This window comes from Cuculus canorus, chromosome 1 (genome assembly GCF_017976375.1).
Source record: "Cuculus canorus isolate bCucCan1 chromosome 1, bCucCan1.pri, whole genome shotgun sequence".
Lineage (NCBI taxonomy): Eukaryota > Metazoa > Chordata > Aves > Cuculiformes > Cuculidae > Cuculus > Cuculus canorus.
Window position 1 is genome coordinate 96758402 of NC_071401.1, and position 26670 is coordinate 96785071.

The 26670-nt window shown below is 42.8% G+C and overlaps 2 protein-coding genes across 6 annotated transcripts in view; one reads left to right on the forward strand and one right to left on the reverse strand.

Annotated features, from left to right (window-relative positions):
- Positions 1-8: 8 nt before the first annotated feature.
- Positions 9-13482, forward strand: DONSON (DNA replication fork stabilization factor DONSON). 3 transcript variants are annotated; one of them, XM_054064783.1, is made up of 10 exons: positions 9-1016; positions 1940-2020; positions 3028-3231; positions 3655-3794; positions 4480-4658; positions 4756-4879; positions 4992-5099; positions 6072-6270; positions 7323-7538; positions 7728-13482. In XM_054064783.1, exons 1-10 carry the CDS (start codon positions 831-833, stop codon positions 7863-7865), a joined length of 1575 nt encoding a protein of 524 aa, XP_053920758.1. In that variant the 5' UTR covers positions 9-830; the 3' UTR covers positions 7866-13482. The 3 variants fall into 3 exon arrangements, with proteins under 3 accessions (XP_053920758.1, XP_053920769.1, XP_053920750.1); XM_054064794.1 differs by having other exon boundaries at positions 3658-3794; XM_054064775.1 differs by having other exon boundaries at positions 14-1016; positions 3616-3794.
- The window catches only part of SON (SON DNA and RNA binding protein), a 42555-nt gene continuing 27590 nt past the window's right edge, over positions 11706-26670 (reverse strand). For 2 of the 3 annotated variants that reach the window (XM_054064742.1, XM_054064752.1), the window contains exons 8-12: positions 26322-26438; positions 18901-19048; positions 14373-14441; positions 14161-14276; positions 11706-13686 (exon numbers count right to left, since the gene is read on the reverse strand). In XM_054064742.1, coding sequence (XP_053920717.1) covers positions 13528-13686; positions 14161-14276; positions 14373-14441; positions 18901-19048; positions 26322-26438 — 609 coding nt within the window. In that variant the 3' untranslated portion in view covers positions 11706-13527. Of the gene's footprint in view, positions 13687-14160; positions 14277-14372; positions 14442-18900; positions 19049-19761; positions 19842-26321; positions 26439-26670 lie in introns of those variants that run through there. The other variant, XM_054064763.1, reaches the window with a different exon arrangement.

The window sequence follows — 26670 nt, forward strand, 5'->3', positions numbered from 1 at the left end:
TGCACTTGGGGCACAACAAGCCTGTGCAGTTCTGCAGGCTGGGGGAAGAGTGGCTGGGAAGCTGCCGGGCAGAGAAGGAGCTGGGGGTGTTGGTGACAGCAGCTGAGCATGAGCCAGCAGTGGCCCAGATGGCCAAGGGGGCCAGTGGCATCCTGGCTTGGGTCAGAAACAGCGTGGCCAGCAGGACCAGGGTGGGGATGGTGCCCCTGTGCTCAGCGCTGGTGACACTGCACCTGGAATACTGTGTTCTGCTCTGGGCCCCTCGCTACAAGAAGAATGTTGAGGCTCTGGAGCACGTCCAGAGAAGAGCAATGAAGCTGGTGAGGGGGCTGGAGAACAAGTCTAACGAGGAGCAGCTGAGGGAACTGGAGTTGTTTAGCCTTGAGAAAGAGGGGGCTGAGGGGAGACCTCATTGCTCTCTACAACTACCTGAAAGGAGGTTGCGGAGAGGAGGGAGCTGGCCTCTCTTCCCAAGTGACAGGGGAGGGGACAAGGGGGAATGGCCTCAAGCAGCGCCAGGGGAGGTTCAGACTGGATATTGGGGAAAAATTTCTTTCCCAGGCGGGTTCTCGGGCACTGGCAGAGGCTGCCCAGGAAGGCGGCAGGGTCCCCGTCCACGGAGGTGTTTAGAGACGGGGAGGTGAGGTGCTCGGGGTGGTTTAGGAGAGGACAGGTGGGTTGGACCCGCTGTTCTCCAAGATCCACGCGGTTCGGCGCCCCGCCCGGCTCCGTCTCTGCGCCGGTCGCGGTGTGAGGCCGGGCGGGAGGTACAGCCCCGGGGTGGAGCCGCCGCTTTCGCGCGCAGTCGGGTCTGCGGCCCCCGCGCCGCCATGGCCGCGCCAGCCCTGCCCGGCTACTCGCCCGGCTTCAAGAAGCCGCCGGCCCTGCTGCGGCTCAAACGCAAGCGGCTGCGGAGCGCAGAGACACCCCTGGCCGCCCCCGGCCCCGCCGCCCCCCGGCGCCGCCCCGCCGCCCCGAGGAACCCCTTCTGCTGCGGGGAGCCCGCCCGCCCCCAGGTACCGCGCGGGGGCCTCGTCACAGCCTGCAGCTGCCATGGGCGGGGGGAGCAGGCGCGGAGCTCTGATCTCCGGCGCCAGTGATAGGATCTGAGGGGATGGCAGGAAGATGTGCCAGGGGAGGATCAGGTTGGATATCAGGAAAAGGTTCTTCACCCAGAAAGTGGTGAAGCGCTGGAACGGCTCCCCAGGGCAGCAGTCACAGCACCAAGCCTGACAATAGTCCAGAAGCAAGTGGACAAAGCCCTCGGACACACGGCGTGAATGTTGGGGTTGTGCCCTGGTGCGAACATGATGCGAGGGCTGGAACAGCTCTGCTGTGGGGACAGGCTCGGGGAGTTGGGGTTGTTCAGCCTGGAGAAGAGAAGGCTCTGGGGAGACCTCAGAGCAGCTTCCAGTACCTGAAGGGGCTACAAGGAAAGCTGGGGGGGGACTGTTTACAAGGGCATGACATGACAGGTGAGGGAGAATGGCTTTAAATTGGAAGGGAAAAGATTTAGACTAGATATTAGGAACAAATCCATCATGATGAGGGTGGTGAGGCACTGGCACAGGTTGCCCAGGGAAGCTGTGGATAACCCGTCCCTGGAGGGGTTCAAGGCCAGGTTGGATGGGGCCTTGGGCAGCCTGATCTAGTGGGACTTATACCTGCTCCTTGCAGAAAGGTTGGAACTGAATGATCTTTAAGGTCCCTTCCAACCTGAACTATTCTGTGATTCTATGCAGGGACAGGAGTTGGATTTGATCCTTGTGGGTCCCTTCTAACTCTAGGCATTCTATGATTCTTTACTGTGCTTCACTGCTTATAGAAGTCTGTGTGCTTGATGTCTATGTGCTTGATGTCACTCCTGAAGTTTCACTGCAAGGGTGGCTTTTTTAATTATCTCATTTTGTGCGGCATCTTACACTTCTTTTTTCTCCAGCTTTTAGAGTCTGTTTGTGAAGATAAGCTCACCACGAAAGCAGAGCCCTTTGAAAGAACCGACATCCTTCCTCTAATCGATGTATGAAACAGCACGTACTGCTTCTGGAATGTTTTAGCTGTTCTCAGTTCACAACCAAAGCTGAAACTGTAAACTTAATAGATGATGGCCCATCTCTGTATAAAATGATGTGCTAAAATGTCAGTGTGCAAGAAAATTTCGTTAATTGTGTTGATGTTTGCTGTTATGGTGACAGCCTTTTAATAGCCAGCCTCCTCCTGACATGGCTGCTGTTGTAGTTATAGTTGACAGAACTTGTTGTCTTCTTGCAGTTTTATTACGTTTATTACAATTTTCCTATTTCATAGTTTTGTGTTTGTTGAGATAAAGATGTTCTTCAAAGGGATATATTCCCTGCAGTCTTTTATTCAGCTACAGAAAGGAAACAAATGGCTTAACCAGGTGTATAGGAAAGAGAATACATGAAAACCAGTTCTTGAAAGTTTCAAGCACATTATGTCTACTGTTGTTTTAGTTTCAGAAACTGAAGCTCAAACTAACTTAGCAGAATAGAATGACTTCTCAAAGAGTACAAACTGTCCTAGAGCTTCCCAGTGGGGTTTTTTTTGCATCCTCTAGGAGATATCTGACATTATCGTCCCCCAAGAGAGGAAGTCACTTGAGTGTAGACTGTGACTTTTAGCCAATGAACAGTTAAGCTGTGTCTAACTTGGAATCCTGAAAAATCTGTCTGGAAAAGCTTTTTTTTAAGTCTCTTAGTGCAAGTGTTTCTTAAGATCAGAATGAACAAGGCATTTTTGCTGTTGCACTGAATTCAACAAAAACGTGCAGGACATGAGAGGTTTAACTTGTCTTTTTGTAGGCTACTAAACTCAAGATATTCCACGTGATAGCCATAGTTTTTTCTAACAGTGTCAGACCAGTGTCTGGTCTGCCTGCCAGGAAAGGTGTATTAAATCAACATGAGAGGATACCAAACTGTGCTAAGATATAAATAAGTAGCTACATAGGTTTGGGGTTTTTTTCAGTTTTCTGTTGGTTAACTGATGCTAATTCTGTTTTGTAAGGACTTTCATTTACCTCTTGCCGTACCCGAAGTTCCCTCCTCACCAAGACACGAATTTCCTGCAGACTGGAGTATTAAAACACGACTTCTATTTATGTCTTCCCAACCATTTACCTGGGCAGAGCATTTAAAAGCACAAGAAGAAGCTCAAGGATTTACACAGCATTGCAGAGCTACAGAAACAAACTTGCCACAGAGTGTACAGGTAATACTTCAGAGGGTAGCTCAAAGCTCCAGCTTTGAAAAGGAGAATGGACCTTTGCACCTTTCCTTAAACATGCTGGCAGTCAAGGTTTGATTGTGCCTTGTTTTGGTCTTATTTGCATTAAAAGTGAGGCTCATTTAGACTATTTATCCAATTCCATCCATGGCTTGTACTCAGGGTGGCAGACAATAGTAACAAGTGAGTGGCTATTTAACTTCAGTTATGAAGCAGTGGCCAGATGCTGTTCATCTTTCTTCAGTCTGGCTTATTCACAAGCTTGAGAATTTTTTTTAGCACCTAGTGTCATATTTTTATAATCCAGGACAAGCAATGCTGCCTTAAGTAAAGTATTACTGTCCTCATGAAATGTTTTTTGAAAACTAGGAACCAAAACTGTCCACAGAACTGCGTTGTGCCTTTCAGCAGAGCCTTGTTTACTGGCTTCACCCGTCACTGCCGTGGCTGCAGCTGTTCCCTCGGATTGGAGCAGATAGAAAACTAGCAGGAAAGGCTAGTCCTTGGTCACAGGATGAAGCTTTGCAGCAAGTGCTGATGAGCGACTGGTAAGTAGAACCAAACAACTGATGTATTTGGTGTGATTAAGACAAAGGGATTTTAATTAATGCACAAGATCTTTCTATTTTTATGAAAAAGCTTTTTTATCCCCCCCCCCCAGCTATAGAATGCTTGTTATTTTGAGGACCAGGCTAGGGAAATACGATAAAACTAAAGTTATGCTCTTGTGTTAAATGCCTCTCTCCAGTCCTAGTTATTGATTTGGGTGGGATTCCATGAGTCCTGTTGGCTTGTTGCCTTTGATACTTTGTGTAAACTCTACATGCTGGAAAGTAAGTCTGCTGGCAGAGCACAGCACTCACAGACAAGGCTCTGTTTCAGAGGACCTTAGAACCTCTGAAAATCTGACTAATCATAGAATAGTTTGGCTTGGAAAGGACCTTAAAGATCAACTAGTTCCAACCCCCCTGCCCATGAGCAGGGACACCTCCCACTAGACCAGGCTGCCCAAGGCCCCATCCAACCTGGCCTTGAACACCTCCAGGGATGGGGCAGCCACAGTTTCCCTGGGCAACCTGTGCCAGTGCCTCACCACTCTCATGGGGAAGAAAGGCTTCCTTATGTCTAGTCTAAATCTGCCCCTCTCCAGTTTATACCACACCACTAGCATCCAGCAAAATCCAGTCTGGTTTGTCAGTTTCATTTACAGGATTGTTTTATTCTGATTTGCAGGTCTGTCAGCTTTACTTCTCTGTACAATCTGCTCAAAGCCAAACTGTGTCCTTACTTCTATGTATGTACCTACCAGTTTACCGTCCTGTTCCGTGCAGCTGGTCTTGCAGGAAGTGACGTTCTCACAGCTGTCATTTCTCCCACTACTAGAGGTCTAAGGGAAGCCATGAGAAATGAAGGTAAGATGAAACCAGTCCAAGTAGGATTTGAGTGACTGTTAAAGTGTGTTAGCTGCGTTACAAACCATTCATTGCTTGCTTTCCTTCTCTGTTCAAGGCATAGAGTTTTCTTTACCTTTGCTAGAAGAAAGTAGAACCAGGAAACAAAAAAACTCTGAAATGAATTTAGAAATGGAAGCTGCTGATGGCCTTGAAGTGGGCAACACTACGGAAGATGGACAGTATGTAACAAGTCTTCTACAATGCTAGAATTCAAGGGCATCTACAGACATCCCATTTGGGAAACCTTTGTAGGAAGTATTGCCCTCCTAACACTGATTCTGTGTTTTCCAGGGAACCAGCTCCAAGTGATGATGATGATGATGATGAAAGTTTCTCTTGGCTTGAGGAGATGGGAGTCCAAGACAAGGTTAAGAAACCAGATGCTATTTCTATTAAACTGTATCCTTTCTTTGCATATCAAGATAAATGACGCCAGAAAACCATGCAGATGTTATCTTTTTGTGGTATATATTTTAAGTTTTATGAAAGCCTTTGAGAACTTATTTCCAAATATTAATCTTCACATTGCTGCATATTTAAGAGACTCTGCTTGTCTTTTTGGTTCCTTTATGACACGTATTTCTAGGTCCCCCTCTTCCTAAAAGAAAAGCCATTATGAATTGTTAATGTAACTTTGTAAGATCCATCTGTTAGGTCACAAACTGATTGTGTCACCTCATGGATAGGTTCACTGGAAAGACTAGTTAGATTATTTTATTTTTTAAACTAAAAAGGTGCATGTTCATGTAGGCTTTACACTTGGAAGTAGTGTGGCATGGTAGGGACAGAGCTGCAAACCAGAACAGCTGTTGCTGAGATCCTGTACGTGTTTCAGAGAACTGATTGACTTAGTCTTTCTCTGGTTCCATTTGCACTTCTACTGCCCAATGCAGCTTCCACTGCACCCAAGAGCAATCTTGTTTCAGCTTCCCCAGGCTGCCCTACAGCAGTGCCCCGTAAGCGGGGACAGACAGGAGATGCACATCAAAACCAGACTCCTGATCTGAACTCAAAATGCCAATGGTTTGATGTTTGCTTCGAAGCAAAATCCATAGTAAAGCTAGGAGCTGCTAACTTCATAAGTATTCAGTGAACATGACGTGCAAGACATTCGACCTGGAAAATGCATTTTATCTCACAACTTTAATAATGAAATCGCAAGCCAAGTTGAAGATGTTGCTTAATATTTGAGGAAAAAATCTGAATCAGTGTAAAGCTTGGTGGGCTTTTTCGGTTTTGTTTGTTTAAATGACTTGATTGGTCAGAGGTGGGAGCAGGATGTTTTCTGGAGTTGCACAGCTCTGATTCTTCCTTCGGTGCACTGGTGCTCTTCACTTCCTCATCGTTTTCCTTTGACTTCTCTCAATACAGTCGTAAGGAGAAGCATGAGGTGCAGATGGATCACAAACCCGAATCCCTTGCATTAGTGAAAGGAACAAACACATTCACCTTGCTGAACTTCTTGATAAACTGCAAGAGCCTAGTGGCTGTTGCAGGTGCACAAGCAGGGCTCCCACCAACTTTGCTGTCCCCCGTTGCTTTCCGAGGTGGGACAATGCAGACGCTCAAAGTAAGTAACACAACCATCTCTCGTTTTCCAGTAATGAATAGGGAGTTGTTTCTTCACCTGGTAGACTGGATGCTGACTTTGTCTAGCCTCCTCAGGTACAGCAGAACAATTGTTGCTACAGGCTGAGTTAGCATTGCGACTGCAGTGCTAAATTGTCTCTGCCCACATAGATCTGTGCTGCTCAACTGAAATCCCAGTGAGTCCCTTCTTCATCCTGATACAGAAGAGGTCAGCCAGACTTCCCAGATACTAGAACGTTTCTAGAATCATAGAATCATTAGGTTGGAAAAGACCTTAGAGATCATCAACTCCAACTGTACCTGTCCATTACTAAATCATATCCCCAAGTACCTCATCTACCTGCCTTTTAAAAACCTCCAGTGATGGGGACTCAACCATCTCCCTGGGCAGTCTGTTCCAGTGCCCGAGAACCCTTTCTGTGAAGAAATATTGCCTAATTTCCAATCTAAACTTCCCCGGCGAAGCTTGAGGCCATTCTGTCTTGCCCTATCATCTGTCACTTGGGAGAAGAGACCAACACCCACCTCGCTGCAACCTCCTTTTAGCAATAAAGTCTCCCCTCAGCCTCCTCCAGGCTAAACAATCCCAGTTCCCTCAGCCACTCATAAGACTTGTTTTCTAGCCACAAAACACGGTTCTCCTGCGATCTTGGGAGTTCTCAGACTATCACAGCTCTTGCAACAAGGGAGCCTCTGAACCATGGCTGCTACTGTAAGGAGTCGGTGGACACTAAAGGGTGTGCTGCTGTTCATACAGGAGTGCAGCCCACCTTCCACTGGAGTAGTCCTTATTGATCTGCTGCAGTTAAACTTCCTTAGTACTGCATGGCATTCCTGCGGGTTGTAGTTGGCACATTTTAAGAGCAGTTACAGTGAAGCCATTCTAATAGTCGTGTATTGAACAGTAAGTTGACACTACTGAGCAGTATTTTGAATGTTTAATGGGACTGTGACGCTGCAGTATTAAAGAAAATAAAAATTAGGACTTAATTGGGTGTGTCAAAAACTAATCCTGTGTGCTTTTGTCTTTAGGCACGAAGTATAAATGCCAAAGCCAGGGTTCACCTGGCATATGAGGATATATTCAGTCTGGAGATCATAGGCCCTGTCATGCCTCATTCTCTGCATGCGCTGACGATGCTGCTCAGATCCGCACAGAGGGGTGCGTTCTCTGCTGTGTTGTACACTCACGAGCCCACTGCCGTGTTTAACACTGATCTTCACTGTGCAAGCTCTGCCTTTAATCAGGTAAGGAAATTAGCAGAGATTGTCTTTCCCATTAGGAGTAGTATCTTTATTACAAATCAACGAAAAAACGAAATCAACAAAAAAATAGCTTTTCAGCAGTTCCTTGAAGGTACATAAATGAACATTAAAAAGTAGGTATTCCAAACAAAAACGCTTAGTCCATGTGTCTCTTCTCGTGAATTTCCTTAGGAAACCATATGCAAAGATCTTCCTGCTTGTGGACTGCATACCAAGACTTTGGATCAACTGAGCCAGTGTCCAACACTGGGAAAATCTTCCATCCGATTTTTAGAAATGAAGGATTATGCTTATACCTGGAAGTCCTAGGTATGCTAGTTCCATTTAATGGAAAAGAATGCTCTCTAGTGGGCGGTTGCTGTGTTTCCTTTGGGTCTACACAGGGAGCACCTACGCGGTACTGGGAGGGACATAATCTAGTTGCACGTCACAGCCAACAGCTATTGCACATCCCCCATCATAAAACACTTCAAAGGACTCCTGAAGGAAATTAAGGAAGAGGCTTTTTTTGTGTTTTAGGAAGCTTTTTTTTAAAATAAAACTTGATAAAACATGATTATTTTATTGGTCTAAATCACGTCTGTAAGCTCTGTATTCTTCACGCACGTGCAAATTCTATTCTGAAGTACAAAACTTCTGCCACTGCTCTGTGGATAGGTGGAATTCTTGGCAAAATGCCTTCCAAAACTGCAAAGAGCACCTCGCCAGAAGCTTGATAAATACATCTTGGTATGTTGCACCTCTTGCTTTAGTCAGCTCTAAACTCCACTACAATAGATGAAAAGGAGATGGCCACAAGCACAGAGTTCTGGCTGCAGCCGAATTGGATTCAAAGGTTAAGATTCCTCGGAATTACTTGGCCTAGCTGTCTAATATTCCCATACCCACTGGCATTAAAATGAGCTAGACTTTTTAAAAGGAATTTGTACAAGCGCTAATGTGAATCAGAACAACTTGGAGCAATAATTTAGCTGCACCATGTGCCTGAAGAGAGAGAAAATGAGAAGCAGCAAGGGGCTGCCAGCCTGACCATATGTCCAGAACAAGAGCAGAGTCTGTTAACAGGCTTAATGCAGTCTGCTTCACCTCAGGTAGTCACAGCTGTCATGCTGGAGGCGTGTAGTTTGCCTCCTACACAGCTATTGGGTGATCAGATTTCCGCAGCAGAGAATAGCGAATCTGAAGAGCAGGACGTAGAACAGTCATGTTTGTGCACTCCAGCAAGATTCCTGTTTGACTGTGCACAGAAAATAAAGCAGTGCTCACGCCACGTGGCCCTCTCCCCTCATGTCTTTGCAACAGGGCTGCTCTGCTCATCACCCCAGTCTGTGATACTGAAACAGTAGTTCAACTGTAGCCAGGTCCTACTTGAGGAAACAACCTGTAAACTTAGTGGGCATGTAAACAACTTACTGCAGACTGTGGCACAATAAAAGCTTTCTGTGCCTCCCAGTTCTTTTATATCAACATCACTTGAAGCTTCCCACCCTAAGAACACAGCGTGTACACAATGACACTGGAACACTTCTGTTTACAGTTGTTACTTTGCAGTGACTACCTCGATGCTGTCAGCCTGGTGGTACGCTGACCAAGACAACATCTAGCAAACCTAGATAAAACCCATCTCTTCTGATGGCAGAAGGGACCTTAGAATATGAAATACTTTGATAATGTCAAATACTCTGTTGCTGGTGGAGTTCAGAGCAGTACAATCTGACTTTAATTAATCTTGAAGGTTCTCTCTAACTAATCCAGAAGCAAGTTGCTGAACTTTTTCCCCTTTGATTACTATCAAACACCAGGAGTGAAAATCCAGTGCTAATGGCAGCACAGGCAAATGGCAGAAGACTGGATTTCTAAAGCAGCTGGTGTGTCAACTACACTTCTAGTCTGTCACTTCTAGTGTGTCACTTCTAGTCACTTTTAAGAGAGAACAGATAAACCTGCCTTTTGAACCTGCTCCATCAGTCACAGCTCCTGCTGCTGGGCTTTGCAGTCTGTTGCCAGCTCACCGTCAGCGCAAGACAAGACGACAGGTCAACAACAGCAGTTCTCGCAGCCACCACATTCTGCTGCACTGACCAGCGTGCGGTTCCCCTGCCATTACAGGGGTGAGCCCTTCTGAAAGCTGCTCCGGACCTCAGAGCCCACAGCCTCAGCCCTGAAGCAGCACCTTCCGGGCATGTGCACAGGGAACAGGCCCACTCAGAGCATGTTAGCACAGGGAATGAGTTACTGAAAGCAACAGGGAAAAGCAATTCTTTAGATGCCTCTATGGGAATATAATTTCAGTCAAGCCAGTAACTGTGCTGGTATGTAGGCAGAAGGCTGTCTGCTTCTAGGAAATACAATTACTATTGTCAATTCCAGTTTATCCTTTCTCATCTGGCATGTTAGAGTTATGGATAGACAGTGATGCCAGTTAATAGCTGGCAGTTATATACAAAAAATGAATTGCAATTACATTCTTGTAGTCCCGAACTGTGCAATTTCAAAAATCTACCACCGAATTCTTTATAGAATCATAGTCCCTAGGTTGGAAAAGACCTTTGAGATCAAGTCCAACCGCATCTATCACCCTACTAAAACAGATCCCTGAGCACCCCATCTCCCCATCTTCTAAACACCTCCCAGGATGGTGACTCCACTGCCTCCCTGGGCTCTGCCAGTGCCCAAGAACCTTTTCAGTTAAGTTTTTCCGGATGTCCAACCCACTTTGCACCAGTCCTCTAGCTGTATCTCCTTGTACTTCCAGCTGCCTGTTGGTTCCAAGTCATTGCTTTGCCTGTAATTCCAGAAGCCCATGCTGGTTGCTTACGGCTCTGGGATTCATTGCTGCTCTGGAAGCATGTCTGGCTCCACTCGACTATCCCTACAGAAGTTACAGCATCACACCACCCCCTCTGCTGCTCTTCTTCCTAAAGGTTCTTTCAGTAACTACTACCATTGTTCCAGACACTTGAGGAGCGGTAAAGTTCACTTATTTAACCTGTCCAAACGGGTGAACTTTAATCACAACTCTGATTTGTTGGGGAGAGCCGGACATTGTAGCAGTTGATTAAGACTTTATATAGTTTTCGCACTTCAAGAGGCAATTTCCAATTTTCCAAGGCACAGGACCTTGTGGGAGGTGTCCCTGCCCATGGCAGGGGAGGGTGGGACTGCATGATCTTTATGGTCCCTTCCAACTCAAGCCATTCTGTGATTCTATGAACTTCACCTTCATGCTCCTCCAGTCCTAACTATTTAAAAACTACCAATTAGAAGATTGCCAAGGAATCGTTCTGGTGGAAGCTGGCTATAGGTTCTCGGGCCCCTGTTTCAAAATGCTCGTTGCCACAGGGAAATGAGAGCACTTTCAGCGAGGTTCCTTCCAGGAATATAATTCTGCAGCAAAAGGAAACCCAAGAGCCAAATGGATCGTGTCTTCTATCAGCAGGAGTCACAGACTATTCACCTTTAAGACAGCTAAAAGCGCTGCATAAATAACCAGGTTCCAAGAGAGTGTTTCCTAGTTGCTCTTTTTAATATATCACTACTTATCTATTCCTGCATGCAAAGGACACTCAGATGAATTCAACTTTACAAAATTTAACAGAAGCACATCGCTGCGCTAGCTTTAGATTCATGTATCATTCTAAACAACAAGGAATGAAACTGGAACAGAAACCTCAAAAACAAGAACTGTCATAATTAGGGCATTACAGACCTTAATTGTTTTTTCGCAAATCCTCCTTAAGATCAAAGGTTAAATCCACATACAGTCTCACCACATCTTTAAGGTATGGAATCCAAAACTTGCCTAAATACTTCCCAGAGTCTTCAACGGGACTGGATTCATCTGCTCCTGCTGCTGCGAGATAACACAGATCTTTACATTACACATAGGGAAGAGACCAAAAATGGAATAAACCAACAAGTACAAGAGATTGTGTGTTCCTAGATTTGATACCATACAGCTGTGAAACCGGGACACCGCAGACTAAACAGAACCATCAACATAGCTGATGTTTTAGCTTTGCCAAACCAGACGTTTAAACAGAAGTCTGATTAGGAGCTGCTCCTACTTAATTACTTTAAGTTGTACATCAAAAAGCCAGGCGAGGCTAAGACAGACACAAAGCCCACTTCTCCCACAATACATCTTTCCATTGCTGTACCATCGTATTTACTTCTGGTTTTAACACACATCTTCCAACTCCTTCAGCAAACGAGGCAAGGAGATCTTCAAATACTTAATCAAAGACTGAAGGCGAGAAGCCAAAGGGAAAAAAAGTTTAATTAAAGACAACTACCTCCATGAAAATTAAGATTAACTTAGGCATTTATAGAGAGCTTTGACAGATTAATAAAGGGCTTTATTTCTCCAAGTGTGTGGTGGGGAACCAACTACCATTTCTTTGCCGTACACGTGAGCCATCGATCCTTGTCCTTTTAGGGCAGACAGACCCCTTGTTCTGTAGCAGCTAATGGAATACACACGAGTCGCTTCACTTTGTGGAAGAAGAGGTACTGTCAATGCTTCACCTCCATGCTGTTACTCCCACTGCAGAGGTTACTCACTTTAGGCCCAAGTGCAGCCTTACTGCGTGCAAACTGCACTGGTTCGTGTCCCCATCAGAGCTCTGATCGGGTGTGACACAAAGAGACCTCAAAAAGGCTTTTCCAAAATAAGCCCCTGAACTATTGGAGGCATTAAATCCCGGCAATCTGCTTGCAGCTCAGACAATCTGGCAAGAGGTGTACAATGCCCTTCCTAATTCAAAGTGTACATCACTAAAGTACTAATACTTCTTAAATTAAAAAGAAAAAAAAAACAGAAAAGGAAAAGCTTTCTATATCCTCTCCCTCGTCAAACTGCCGAAACTCTGGCTCAGGCTGTCTCCTTGAGGGCACAGTACCGTTACAGAAAATTTCAGCCCAAGGAGTTAATTTGGTAATAGGCCAAAGGAACAAAAAACCTGATTCTGCAACCCTGACAGCTGCCAATAATCTTCATAAAGCATACTTTTAAGTCTGTGCGTTTCTTTGAAAACTCGTTTTGGCATACATTTTAATTACTGCTTACTGACCAGTGATTAAGATTATGAACTTGTGCTGCTTTATTGACCAAGTTGGGTACACAATTTAAGCATCGTTCTATCCCCTCCCTCCCGCCCGAATCCAGTTGTAGATTTGTTAGAGTTTAAAATTCACATTAACCACAAATTCATACAATCAACATCAGGCAGTGTGTTAAATTTGTTTGGAATAGACAACTCCATCGTCTCCCTTCTCAGAACATGCAGGGAGAGTCACCTTTCCACCACAAGTCTCATCGGTTCCATTGCTGGACTTTCTGCCATCCCTTGGAAAGCAAGCCTTTTGCCTAATCGTGCATCCTAGAACATGGGCTGTACGTGCGTGGCGCGGCGCCCGGTTGAACCCCCAAAGTGAATTCAGAGAGAAGCTGCAGCGCTAATAACACTGCTCACCAGGGCTCCCGCCACGCGGCTTCTCCCGGGGACAGCGGTACTGGCCCAGTATCTGCCCAGCAGTACCCGCCAGCCTCGACTCGCCTAAGGAAAGCTGCACGTCCTTTTACCGGCCGTGGGCAAAAGGGCAGGAGGAGCTTTACCGAGACCAGGGAAAACTGCAGCATAGTACAAAACAGTATGAAAGAGTTAACATTCCATATTGAAGAGAAATTGCATGACTTTTAAAACAAGGGTTTAGATTACTGATGCCTCCAGAGTCTGTCGTCTGATTTAGTCATTTAAGAAATAATTACATCACTAATGTAAACAATATAAACATACCAAAAACTAAGTATGATTTAAATACATTTTGATGGTACAAAAGAAAAACCTGAAGGTGTCTGTACAGTTTTTACAATGTGGGAATTGCCGATGTATTTACAACATGAAAGGGCAAATACCATTTTTGTGCAGAGTAGATTTATCTGAAATAATGTCAATATAAAAAACAATATCTAGCGGTGTGAGGCACTCCTAAACATGGTGGTATTAACCATGCTTTCCTTTGGTACAAGTCCCATCGCCTGGAGAGCCGCAGTTGCTGCTGTGGCTTTAGCATGCTTCTTATTAAGGCTGGCAAAAGTAGGCCTGTATTCATTTCCATTGACTCTCACCTGTTCAAGAGAGGGGGAGGAAAACAAAAGAGTGTTACAAAGTGCCTCTTCAGTTCCATTGCAAAGTAGTGCTACAGAGCTCCTTTAAGCACATTCTCTATGCGATTCCTCTTTGGGGGCAGACAAAATCCCCATCAAAATCATTTCCAAACAGTAACTGCTCATGCAAGATAGAAGACGGAAAAGAAAGCCCACAGCCTTAGACAACTGAAGGGCAAAAATAACTACACCTTGCTCACTCCCTTTACAACAGTAAGACTTGACACCACACCTGCATGTAAACAACAAGAATACGATACCATGTGGGTTATTAATTTCAGTAAGAAGTGGAACAGTGTGTTTCTTGACAGATTTACAGATTAACATGCTTGAAAGATTTGGCCTTTCCAGACACAGGACTCTGAAATATATGAACGTGAAGTCACATCACCTTTAGCAGAAAAAACAGCAGCAAATAAGGAAACTCAAACATACCTTAAAGATAAAATGTTTACGATGATCAGGCCCACTATCGTCCACCAACACAAACTCAGGTGGTGTCCATCTTCTTTTGTTACAGATCTCCATCAATGCAGAAACGGGATGTTTACCTTAAGGATAAAACATATTTGAAATTTCAATGCCGCTATTAAAGCGATCATTTTAAACGAGGTTTTATTTTTTCTTTAAACAAGTAAGAATCTCACCTGAAAGATCCTTCATCACAACATAATGTCCGGATCTCTTCTGTGCCTTCTCTCCCACAGCAACAAGCCCTAAACAAAACACAAGAAGTTTTATATTTAAGATTCCCACCTGGTTTCCGTGTTCTCATCAGTCAAGCAAACACATGTATCAGTGGAGATGGAACCTGGCGACACCACACAACTGTCTTCTCACAAGTCTTTTAAACCTTTCATCCAGCATTTCCCCCACCCCACCCCCGTACAACACAACGTTCTCCTCAACTGCTCTGGTAAGGCTCTAGTAGTTAATAAGCTGAGCAGTGGAAACCTTTCAGTAGTCTTATACAAGTCAAGAAACACCTGTTTTTCCTTGTCATCCTTGCAGAAACACTGAGCAAGAGAGAACATAAAAACATTTTCTCCTTCAGTATCTGTTCTGTGCAGCCGGAAGTAAGGCACCACCTCAGCAGTTGGCCTCTGCCACAGGAAGCATCTGAAGTATTTCCATCTAATAGTAACAAGTGTGTGCTTTATGATACGAATAACACAGTGGTGTTCTTACATGTGCTCTCTTTATTTAACTGTATTCAAATATTTATCCTTTACAGGCAAGTTCACAGCCCAGTTATGGTGATTTCAACCACATCTGACTATGCAAGCAGCAGAAAAGCAGGCGGCTGGGGCCCAGGTCAATACAGAGAGCACAGGTTCCAATGGAAGCCACTGTGAAACTTGGAAGGTGAACATTTACCTTTCTAAAAATCTAAAAGAGTAAGAAAAAAAAAAATCTAAAGAGTAAGAAATACAATGTAACAATTGCCAAAACCCTGTCAACCCTGCCCTGCTTGCAAAGGGGGTCAAGTTTCTTTCCCCTCACTGCTATTACTTTAAAAACACATAAACAAAATACGTGACTGTTTTTTTCTGAATTTCTCAGGCTTCAATCCTTCACTATTGCTTTGTTTCTTACCTCAATTTCTTTCTGTTCCTCGCTTTGGTGAAGAAAGACAGGGAGATACTGCAATTATTTCCAGTTTCGTCCTGTTCCTTCAGCTTTTTTTTTTTTGTTGTTGTTGTTGGCATTTTGTTTTGTTTTGTTTTATTTTAAAAGAAAATCCCTCCCTCCTTACCAGATTTTCATCCCAATATTCACACAGCTCCAAGCAGGGACTCTTTAAGTGATGTGAAACCCTCACAGACAACAATCACTGAAACAAAGTGTCTGGTTTTTCTTTCCTTACAGAAATTCATATCCAAAATAACCAGATTCCCAACAAAGAAAAAAATCTCTTAGGTCACTCTCCACGTTAGTACTGTCTCTCCATCCCTCTTAAGTAACCGACATTTGGCTTCCACATCTTGTCCCTGGTACCTTAAGAGGGAGTTTCCAAAAAGCTGTGATGGACTCTGACAAGCTTGGCTGCCTGACTAAGCTTCTCTGAACATACAACTGACAATTCCCTGTCTGACAGCAAAGATCAAGAAGGATTTGGTTTCACTGCTGTCTGTGAGAGAGCTACAGAGCTCAGTCAGTGTCTGGGAAAAGCAGGGCCTAAGGGAAAGTGGTGGCAAAAGTAGACAATGTTTTGGTTCATTTCTTAGTGCAGCCTACAGAATAACTCCCTAGCAAACTGCTTGTTCCTGTACCTAGAAACAGTATATTATTTGGAGGATTCAGTTCTAAAAATGTATTTATAACCCCTATAAAAGAAGAACGTATTAATAACAGATTCCTACTCAAATTTTCTGACTTTCTTTGAAACTCTGCACAGAACACGGAAAAAAAGACTTCTTATACATTTAAGCATCAAAGAATACTACTGTTTGAGGAAGCTTTTCAGCTAGTCCTCATGGATGTACAAGAACTGTTCAGTCGCTTCTTCATAATGCATGAAACATGCCGCCTTTCTTCCTAATGCAAGCTGTCTCTCTGCACTATGGCCTTGGCTGGCTTAACACTGAAGAGCATTCTTTATCCACACACTTGTAGATTATGATCAGATAAGATTACATATATGATAATAATAAAACATTTTCAAACTATGAAATTAAAGCAAAGCCCAGCCATCACTGGGGTATCAGTATTCCTAGAGGAATCTATCACATCCCAGAAGAAGCATCCTGTAACTCCATCTAGCATTTTTAATTGTTATTGAAGACTGAGTGTTCTGAAGCAGAGAAAGCAACTTAAATTTCTTACAGAATGCCCAGGACAATGAAGACCTGATACTGTCTCACACCTTAGGGCTCGATCTTTGAAACTCCGGGATCAAATGCGTCAGGCATTACGGAAATTTAAATCAGAAATCATGAGGATCCTGGGACATGCTTCTAGAACTGGAAACTTGAGCTGTGATACAGCTGTGTATCACCAAAATCACAGAAATAGAGAATTGTTTGGTTGGAATTGAGAGCACTGAGTCCAACCGTACCTATCCACTACTAAACCAGATCCCTGAGCACCTCATCTCCCTGTGTTTAAACACCTCCAGGGATGGTGACTCCACCACCTCCCTGGGCAGCCTCTGCCAGTGCTTAATAAAGAAAGAAGAAAAACCCCTGAAAAGCAAGTTTGGTCACTATTTGTATAGAATAAAGATGTCTGTATTATTGTGTTCTGTACTTTGAGACTATTCCACTCGTTGATTTATAAAACCATATCATGCTGCTAGAATATCTTTAGAGTTTAGAAAGCAATGGATATTTTCATAGCGTAGGCTTGCTTTCTCTTTTTTTTTTTTTACCACCTTGCACTTAATATTTTAATGTTTAAATTACGTTTTCACCACTACCTTGCTCACCTGAGCAGCACTGAATTATCTCCATTGAGAATTAGCGATATTGACACCTAAAGATTCCTCCAACAGCATCTCTGCAAACAAGCTTCACAACGTTTGCATTTGTGCTTTGTTTTCTTCCAAACTCAGTTACAAGCTCTGACAGAAGCCAACACAAGCCCATAATTCAAAGTATTTTCATGCTTTAATATTAGATGAGATCTAATATTATAGATCCCATTAGGAGTATTGTGCCCAGCTCTGGAATCCCCAACATAAGAAGGATATGAAGCTGTTGGGATGGGTCCAGAGGAGGCTACAAAAATGATCAGAGGGCTGGAGCACCTCCCATACGAGGACAGGCTGAGAGAGTTGGGGCTGTTCAGCCTGGAGAAGAAAAGGGTCCAGAGAGACCTTACAGCGACCTTCCAGTACTGAAAGGGCTCCAGGAAAGCTGGGGAGGAACTGTTCACAAGGGTATGGAGCGATAGAACTAAGAGGAATGGCTTTAAAATTGGAAGGGGAAGATTTAGACTAGACATTAGGAAGAATTTCTTCCCCATGAGGGCAGTAAGGCTCTGGCACAGGTTGCCCAGGGAAGCTGTGGCTGCCCCATTCCTGGAGGTGTTCAAGGCCAGGTTGGATGGGGCCTTGGGCAGCCTGATCTGGTGTGAGGTGTCCCTGCCCATGGCAGGGGGTTGGAACTGGATGATCTTTAAGGTTCTGTCCAACCCAAACCATTCTATGATTCTGTCACTTTATTTCATGTATTAAAGGTTCCCAGTTTTAAATAAGTGTTTAGAACAACAGGAGGAGTTTGTTTTCCTGCTATTGAATTTAAACTGTTTATTTTGGAAACACACATAGTGGAACAATTAAATCATAAATCCTGACTGCTGAAATTCTGCATCTTGTATTTAAATTAGTTGGATCTTGTGTAGGTATTTCAGATGGAAAATTTTCACTAACATACACTTGGAAAACAGAACTCTCTCTGACTATGCTGGCAAGGCAGCCAATCATATAAACCACACTGTCTCTGAATATAAGAATGGTTCTTTTGAATCAAATGAGACAAGTGCAACAGTTCTCCACCTGCAGCCATGGACTACATAAAGAAAAGGAGGATAGGCTGCTAGAGCAGTCTTTGGGAACAGAGAAACATCACTGTAGGTGAGCAGAGGTGCCTGCAGCAGGATCAAACTACTGATGGAAGAGCAAGATCATGTGGACAGAAAAGGAAATAGAATTCATTTGGAAGACCTAAACCCATCAGTATGACTATTCATGCCAGGACTTCAGCTGAAAGGCAGCAGTAACTCAACTCTGCAGCTCTCCTCTGTCCTTCACCCTAGTTTAAAAGTGACTGCACCATCCTATCTTCTATCCTGCCCCATCTCTGCTTCAGCCCCTTTCTCTAGACCAACCGCAACAGCTTTTCCACAACTCACTTCCCTGCCAATGCCTTCTCCATATATCCAACTGAAGCACACCCCTACTTTAGGAACCATTAAAAAGCACTTTTTACAGTGGAAGGCAAAGGTTAGGGAAAACTAAAGAATGTCTGGAAGAGTTCACAGGCGTAAGCACAAAGCCAACATCCATAACCCGGGACTTGAAAAGCTACCACCAAAATCATCCAAGCCATTCTGTTAAGTTTTTACAGTGAAGCCGTACACAGAAAAAGCTTGCTACTTCAGTGTTATTTCACCTGTCTCCAAAACAGAAGTGAGAAGTTTATACTGCCGTAAGACGCTTAAAGAAGGGCTTACCTTTTCGATCTGTCTTAAAATCAACCATAATAGGCTCAACGCTGCCTTCTTTGTTTTTTCCAAGTCCTTCTCCTTCTCTCCAGCCCATTTTTCTCATCAGCTGAGCTCCCATTCCTCCAGTTACAGGGGCTGCTCTTAAGAACTGATCCTATCCAGAAAAAGAGAAGTAAAACAAGTCCTAAAGTTAGCACTGGCGTTTTAAAAAATAAGTGGGAGCTTCCAAAAAAAATGTTTCTAACAACCTTTCACAGACTCAACTAAATAAAAATACACCTTAGCTTTATACACATTAACATCCTGTATAAACCAGCATTCACGCAGACACACGAGACACAAAAAGAACAACTTAAGAAAATCCTAACGCAATCCAAAAGTGGCAAGTGACCCATTGCAAACATCTGTCTTTAATAAAATGATAACCGTCCATTTTTAAACGCGCTACTTTGGTTCCAATGCATCTTCTCATCTTGTGAAACGAGGCAGTGTTAACTGTTTAACTGGCAACACGTGTGCCAAGTGTACCTAGTTATCGAACAAAATACAAGCACATTTAGTAATGACATTCACAGTGTTTAGGCGTATTTTAAATATAAAAATAAAGTTTCCCCTTTTTATTATACAGCAGTTGCACATTCAAGTTCTACTCTGAAAATCCACACGAAACAGACAGGTTTTTCTTTTCATTTCTTTTTTTTTTAAAGGAAAAAAGGCGCGTAGCCACACAGTTTAGCAGCAGTAGTCGTCACATTCTTTCAAATCATCATTAACACAATAGCTGTCACATGGTGAAAGTTTATCAACAGAAATTTTAAGTCTCTTTTGATGTAAAGAACTTTAAAAACTCCTTAAATGTTTACGTACCTAGGCCTCGATGGCCGCAGTGTTGTGAATAGTAGGGCTGGCATTGACCGTGGCAAGAAGGCAGCTACAAGGATTTGACCCTGAAACAAGTTTCCATATAGAGGGGTGAAAGTTCACAGGTTATTCTGTGAACTATCATCTCTCTTCTGCCCCCCCCGCTGACCCAAGTAAGTAAGTCAATCATTTCCATCACAGCAAAAGATTGCTTGCCTTAAAATATACAAGTTTACACACTGGCACTGATAAGTCCATCGGTTATTTCGCACAGTAGGTTAGATGATACAATGCCTAGTATTTGTGTGAAATCAATGCAAATTAATAGAACAACTGGGTTGTTTTTTTCCTTTATTTTGAGTTGTGCTTGCAAAAGTAAGTGTTTCCCAGATTTGCACAAAGGACTGATAGGTCCTCGGTTTCAATTTGTAGGTAAACAAAACCAGAAGTCTTACTTTTGCAGAGCCTAAGGATGATGTATTTTTGAGGTGATTTGGAACTGGCAACTGGCACGCACTAAGGATGCACGCGTGTAACCCCAATGCACATGGTGCCAAAAAATTAAAAAGAATTGCCGGAGATCACGGCAGGTCTTTCCAAATATTCACCTATTAGACAATAAACTCCTATCAATCATGCAACTGGACGCTGCATTTAATAACAAAGCGCTCTGATGGAAGAGTAAGAAAGGCTAAGCGCACCTCTCCAGTTCAACGTTTCTCTGACCGGTGCAGACCATGCAGTGTGTGTGTGCACAGAGACAATCAGCTTCCTCAACGCGAACTGCCTCAATCCATACACCTAGAATGGCTTTTACTTACTTCCATTTTCATTCTCCCCAGGAGACCTCTCATAAGAAAGGACAACCATGCCGAGAATGATACAAACCCCTGTCAATATCACCCTGGGTTCCGATTCCTCCTTTGTACCTGCTTTGCAATGATAGAATTTTCAATATAAGCATCTGTTTCATTACCACCAGCCTGTATTCAGTTCACAAATGACAGTGTGCAACTTCTGCGTGAGGTCATTTCAATGTTCATAGCTTTCTCACATCACACCTGTAAATGTACTAGTTTGAGGGTTGAGTGATGTAGAAGGGATAGAACACAATCAAAATATTGCTCTTTATGCCTAAAAAATCAAAGCCCTGAGTTCCTATGTAGGAATTACCAGAGCCTGAACAAATTCCAAGTACTGGAAATAAAGAGAATCTAAGTTCTAAAGTGCAGTTTACTAAAACTACCACTTCTAATGTGCACATTCAGAATCCTATCTGATGAGGCTACATGAACTAATACTGGCACCAACAGGAAAGGAGCCAGGAGAAGCCTCCTTTGAGTCACATTACTGAAGAAGTAAAGGCCTGCAGCAGGGGAAAGCCTTCTTTCAGTTTTGTTTTCTGAATGACAAACTGGAAAGAAATCTTAACATCACCTGCACATTTATAGTCTTCTTAACTATTTTTTATAACTTAATGAAAGACAACTTCAGCTCAGGATTAAATCAAGTATGGATAAAAACTAGCATTGTTATTGTTATCACATTTGCAAACATAAACATAGTAGAAACGTTAACCAGAGCAGGGAAGCACGATCTAAATTTTCTTTCAGTTTTAAAAATCCTAAAAGGCCAAGTCTCACAAAACTATTTAGCAGCTATGTTGCAGATACGGCCCATAAGGAGGATATCAAATTGCAGCATATGTAATACAATAAACCTCCAGGTTTCTAAGTATTTGATTATTGTTGTCAGAATTAACTCATTGTTTACAAAATACTTGGTTTCTTTCATTCCCTAATCCCAATTTGAGTAAGTCTGCATGAACATTTAATATAATTTTCCTCATCTTTTGATCTCTAAATTCCATTAAAGGTTAGCCAAACAAAGCGCACTTCCACTCTGCCAGCAGATGGAGACACATTCTTGCGTCAACACTTTAAAAAGAAAGCTACACAGTAAGACTTCATCACTTAAAAGGAGTTTTCTGTTATATTAATTAAAACTATTCTTCTTTTAAAGCTATGTTAGGGCAACAAATTTTGGGGGACATAAATGCCTCAGTTAGCATTTAGGGGCTTAATCAAGCAAACACAAAAGAATCACACCTGAAGGTTGATTTTATAGGGCTTTTTTCCAGTACATAAAGGGGCTACAAGAAAGCTGGTGACGGACTTTTCACAAAGGCTTGTAGTGATAGGACATGGGCGAATGGGTATAAACTGGAGAGGGGCAGATTTAGACTAGACATAAGGAGGAATTCCTTCACCATGAGAGTGGTGAGGCACTGGCACAGGTTGTCCAGGGAAGCTGTGGCTGCCCCATCCCTGAAGGTGTTCAAGGCCAGGTTGGATGGGGCTCTGGGCAGCCTGATCCAGTGGGAGGTGTCCCTGCCCATAGCAGGGGGGTTGGAATTGGATGAGCTTTAAGGTCCCTTCCAACCCAAGCCATTCTATGATTCTACGAAACACAATACAATTTGGACAGTCACCACCATTTAACTGCAACAGCTGTCTTTGGGTAAAGGACAGCATACGGCGTTGAACTGACCAGTCTATAAAACAGAACACGCAACATCCCAAATATTAAAGCCATAATTATTTCAGAGATCTTAAATTACATCATTCACTTCTGCTCTCTCAAAAGAAAACACACACAACACTGACATAGCACTAAAATGTAAGCTCTGTCAGAAGAAAGGTTTATTTTTTTGAGCAATAATTTATTAAACTAAAGACAACAAAACCTTAAAGGCACAGGGTGACAGTTTCAGCTACAGCACAATGGGCTGGCTTAAAGATTACTTTAAGATTAACTCCAAAGAATTTCTCTGGGTCAAGTACCAGGAACGAGCATCTATCTATGGCAAAACTTTAGCAAAGTAACTGAGTTATCCATGAAATAAATGTGCACTTTTAGCAGCAGCCACATTCCTTCCACAGTACAGGAGGAAGGATACCTCTCTACAGAATGCTATCAAATGCCTAACGAAAACTATGCTCACCGTCAGCTTCAGGATTTCTACTCACAGCTTTTGCACACCGTCAGTAGAAAGGCAAGCTGAGGACAGCTGGAAAAAAAAACACTTTGAGGACTGAGCAGAGAGCCAGTCCAATATTACTAACATATAGTTGGCTTGCTTTGCTGTGTGGCCTTCATTTCCAAGGAAAGCTCATTGGGTCATACGAGGCAATAGGAATACAAGTATTTTGACAAGTGGCCTTGTTCAAAGGTCCTTGTGCAAGTGACATCACAAGACTCTGTTTTACCTCCATGGTGAGTTTTACTCATCTGCTATGACTATGGAAGAATGGAAGGAATGCTTTCACTTTTCAGAGCTTGCTACACAAAACTGTGTGTCATGCTTTAGCACAACTGAATGAAACAGATACCAAGTGCTGCCTTGTGCATGTGAAACGCTGCAAATACCTGCATTTGGAGACCAAGTTTAGGCTACAGAATTAAGCTGACAGATCCAGAAACAAGTCGTGAGCCTGGGAAACGAAGTAGACCTCAACAGAATTTGCCTGGAACAAAAAAATATCTGACCTCTTCCTCTGATCTGACATTTACTCAGCAGCACAGTGTATTCGTAAGGAAAAATAAAAGAAAAACAAGAAGCAACCTCCAGAATAAGTTAGTCATATTTGTGAACTGATTACATCAACAATGATAAACTGAAACAGAGACCACTTTGGAAAAGAAAAAAATAATACGGTTCATCCATCTGGTTTTATAATAGAAGAAACCTAACAACATCTTACTCCTGTATGAATATTGCTGAGAACGCTACACACGAACATCATGACTTAGCACATTACTGGTGTGTCAGTCATTCCACAATGCCACCTTACCCATGCCAGTAACTAATTCCCTCAAAACTTTATTGAGATAAAACTGAAAATGCTGGCATATTTTGGTTTGAGTACATATTACCTCTCCAGAGTAATTTTTTAAAGTAAAAAGCTGAAATCCAAGAAATGCAAAGTGAAGACAGAGCTGATCAAACAAGTTCCCTGAGTCCTTGAATTTTTCTCCTCTCCTGACACCGTTCTTCTGTTACATCTACCTAGTTTTGTGATTACCTGTCAACCGCAATGTCTGTACGTGCTCTAATTCTTCGTTTAATGATAGATAAATAATTAGCTGACATGGGTTCGCTTTCCACTGAACAGTGCACATCCGCAAGTCCTCTTACGGCAACTGCTTACGGCAATCTCCCAAGCAAAACGCCTTCAGTAAACAACATCTTCAGTCAGAAAAGTGCATTAACTTACACACACAACACGCTCCAAGATACTCCACAGCCCTATTAGCAAACATAAAACTAAAATATACTAGTAATTTTATGTTACAACACATTTCCTTAGGACACAAAAGAGAGGACAAGTCTGACTTCTCAGTTCTACGTTGCGTAATTAACAGGAACTAAGTTATACTGCTTTGAGTGCCTAAGAAAAACACGTGTACTTTGCATTTCATGGTTGGTTTGCATTCATGTCACTGAGAAAGATAACATGCATTCATAACCCATTGCCTCTACTTTGCTTTTAATTGTGAAGTCATCCTCTAACCACAGGATGTGACTCCACGTTAAGTTCATCAATCCTAAGTTTTGTGAGAGTCTTCCCAGGCCCCTAAGAAAAAAAGAGGGCGAGTCTTGTGTTGCCCCTAGTGTGTTTTGAAGAGGGCGCATGTCTGCAACTACTTGTTGTCTCATGAGTTTGATGGCAATGTGCGTGCAAATGTGGAACCCGTAAAGAGCAAAAGAAGTCAAGCTGAGGAATGCTAGGGCAGGAAAGAGGACCGTGTCCTCATCTTCTTCACCCAACAACTCTTTTTGTTTCCAGTAGCAGCCTCCTTTCTGATAAAGCATGATGATTGCTAGGGAGGATGTCTACTACTGCAAACCACTATATTCTTACAGCTATAGGAAGGCCAGAAGTGCTTCTGCCAACTCACTCTCATTTCTAGATTCAACAAAATGTTCTAATACGCTTCTGCTTCTCACTGCAGTCATGTCCACAAGGCAGAGACCAGACTCTTCTCTTGTTTTCTCCCTGTAAAGCTTTTTTTTTTTTTGTTTGGTATGGATTGTTTTGTGGGTTTTTTTTTTTTTTAAAAGCAGATCACAGTGAAGTTAAAAAGACCAAGGAAAAGACACTTGCCTCCTGCACTTAATTTTTGTTCACGGACACTCCTGTTACTGTAAGGCACAGAAGACCACCACAGAACATCAAGGAATAAAAAAAGGATGAGAAGGGGAGGCTTGGGAAAGAGATGATCAGAGATGCTCCCGTTCCATTGCCTTGGGAACCCACTCAAGGTACTGCAGAAAGGGAGAATCCTCATAGGCCTGCTGATCCCTTTCACAAGCCTCATGGAGGAAAAGCGCTTTACTCACCAATACATCCCTGCCGAGTGCTGTATATTTCTATGTTCCTATGCCAAGGACAGGTATTGTAATCATCAAAGCCAATATTTTATTACAGTCTCAAAAGTTACTATTAAAATAAGAATTTATCATCTACACTCTGTATTGATACTGAGAAGAGCCCAAAATACTCTCATCTAGTAGCTTGGATCTCTTGTGTTGCCTGGCTCTCTGTATTGCTTGGTTACATAGAGTGGAAAAATAAGTTAGTAAATCTTAGCAAAAATATTTCTATTTTTAGGATAATTCCAGACTTTTGCATTCAGTTTACACCTAAATTTTATGGAAAATTCTACCTAGGCCTCAAATCTCACCTACCAGTTTTGAGGATTGTCTTAGCACTGCGACCTGGAAGGATAAGCAAATTCTGAGCATATACTCAACTATATTACTTGCTAGACTGACGGCCATTGTTCTTTTTGCCCAAATGGTGGATATTGCTTGAATTCCTCAGTTCTACTTCTTGAAAGAAAATCAGCTTGGTATTAATTTTCAAAGATGAAGCATGAATTATTAAACTTATAAAACACATGTATGTATGACGCACCACAGCCCAAAAATATTACTCTTCAATAGGAGGTAACTATTTCACTGTAGGATGACAAACTTATTAACTCAACTGCAACTCCTGGTTTAATGCTCCAAATCTTTGGCTCCCAGAAAGCCCAGGTGATACAAATAAAGGCAAAGTAGCAATCAGATAGAACCAAGCCAAACAAAATGGCAGTTTGGGTCTTGGTTCACTGAAGTTGACACCAAAACATCAGGATCAAACCTTGCCTGATCTGTCCCAATCCCAAAAAAGTATTGATGGACCTACCACTGCGACCACATCGATATCACGAATGTCGTTTTAGTGCAAGGTAACGCTATGTACGAACCAATGTGATTCAAATACCAGACGCAAACATTATTGAAGTACTCTATCACATGAGCAACACCTTAATGCACAATAAAACGGATACAGCAGCAGCAAGTATTTAAATTGATCAAAGACAATGATTTAACTCAACCTGTTGTACTTCACACATGCATTACCATAGTTTTTTAAGGCACACTTTTTGCATTTTCCAATACTTCCACTGCTACTTAAAATGTAATAGTTAGACAAGTATGTCTGCAGAACTTCTACCTTTCTAATCCATGCTTGGGGACCGCTGTTGGTCAGCTCATCTGAGGACAGTATCTGTGCTCCAGTACTTCCTGTGAACTGGCCAGGTATGGAGTTTGATTGAGCCCAGGCATCAATCTACAACATAAAAATCAAAAGTGAGACCAAAATAAAGATTTCCAGATATTTCCTTTGCAATTCCCTGTTGCGTCTCAAGAATTTTCATAATGATTCCTCATAATGATTTAGTGGTGTGTTCATTAGCTCTCATCTGTAAGTAGAAGCTACAAAAAGCTGAGCATCTTTGTGTGTTAACCTTAAATCCTGAGCCTCAAGGTCTAGCAAGCTGGTTTGTGGTTTGCTTATCCTC

Coding starts and splice junctions, on each gene's coding strand:
- DONSON (XM_054064775.1), top strand. CDS start 831: ATGGCCGCGCCAGCCCTGCCCGGCTACTCGCCCGGCTTCAAGAAGCCG. Junction 2,021..3,027: donor ACATCCTTCCTCTAATCGAT/GTATGAAACAGC, acceptor CTGTTTTGTAAG/GACTTTCATTTACCTCTTGC. Junction 4,880..4,991: donor AACACTACGGAAGATGGACA/GTATGTAACAAG, acceptor TGTGTTTTCCAG/GGAACCAGCTCCAAGTGATG.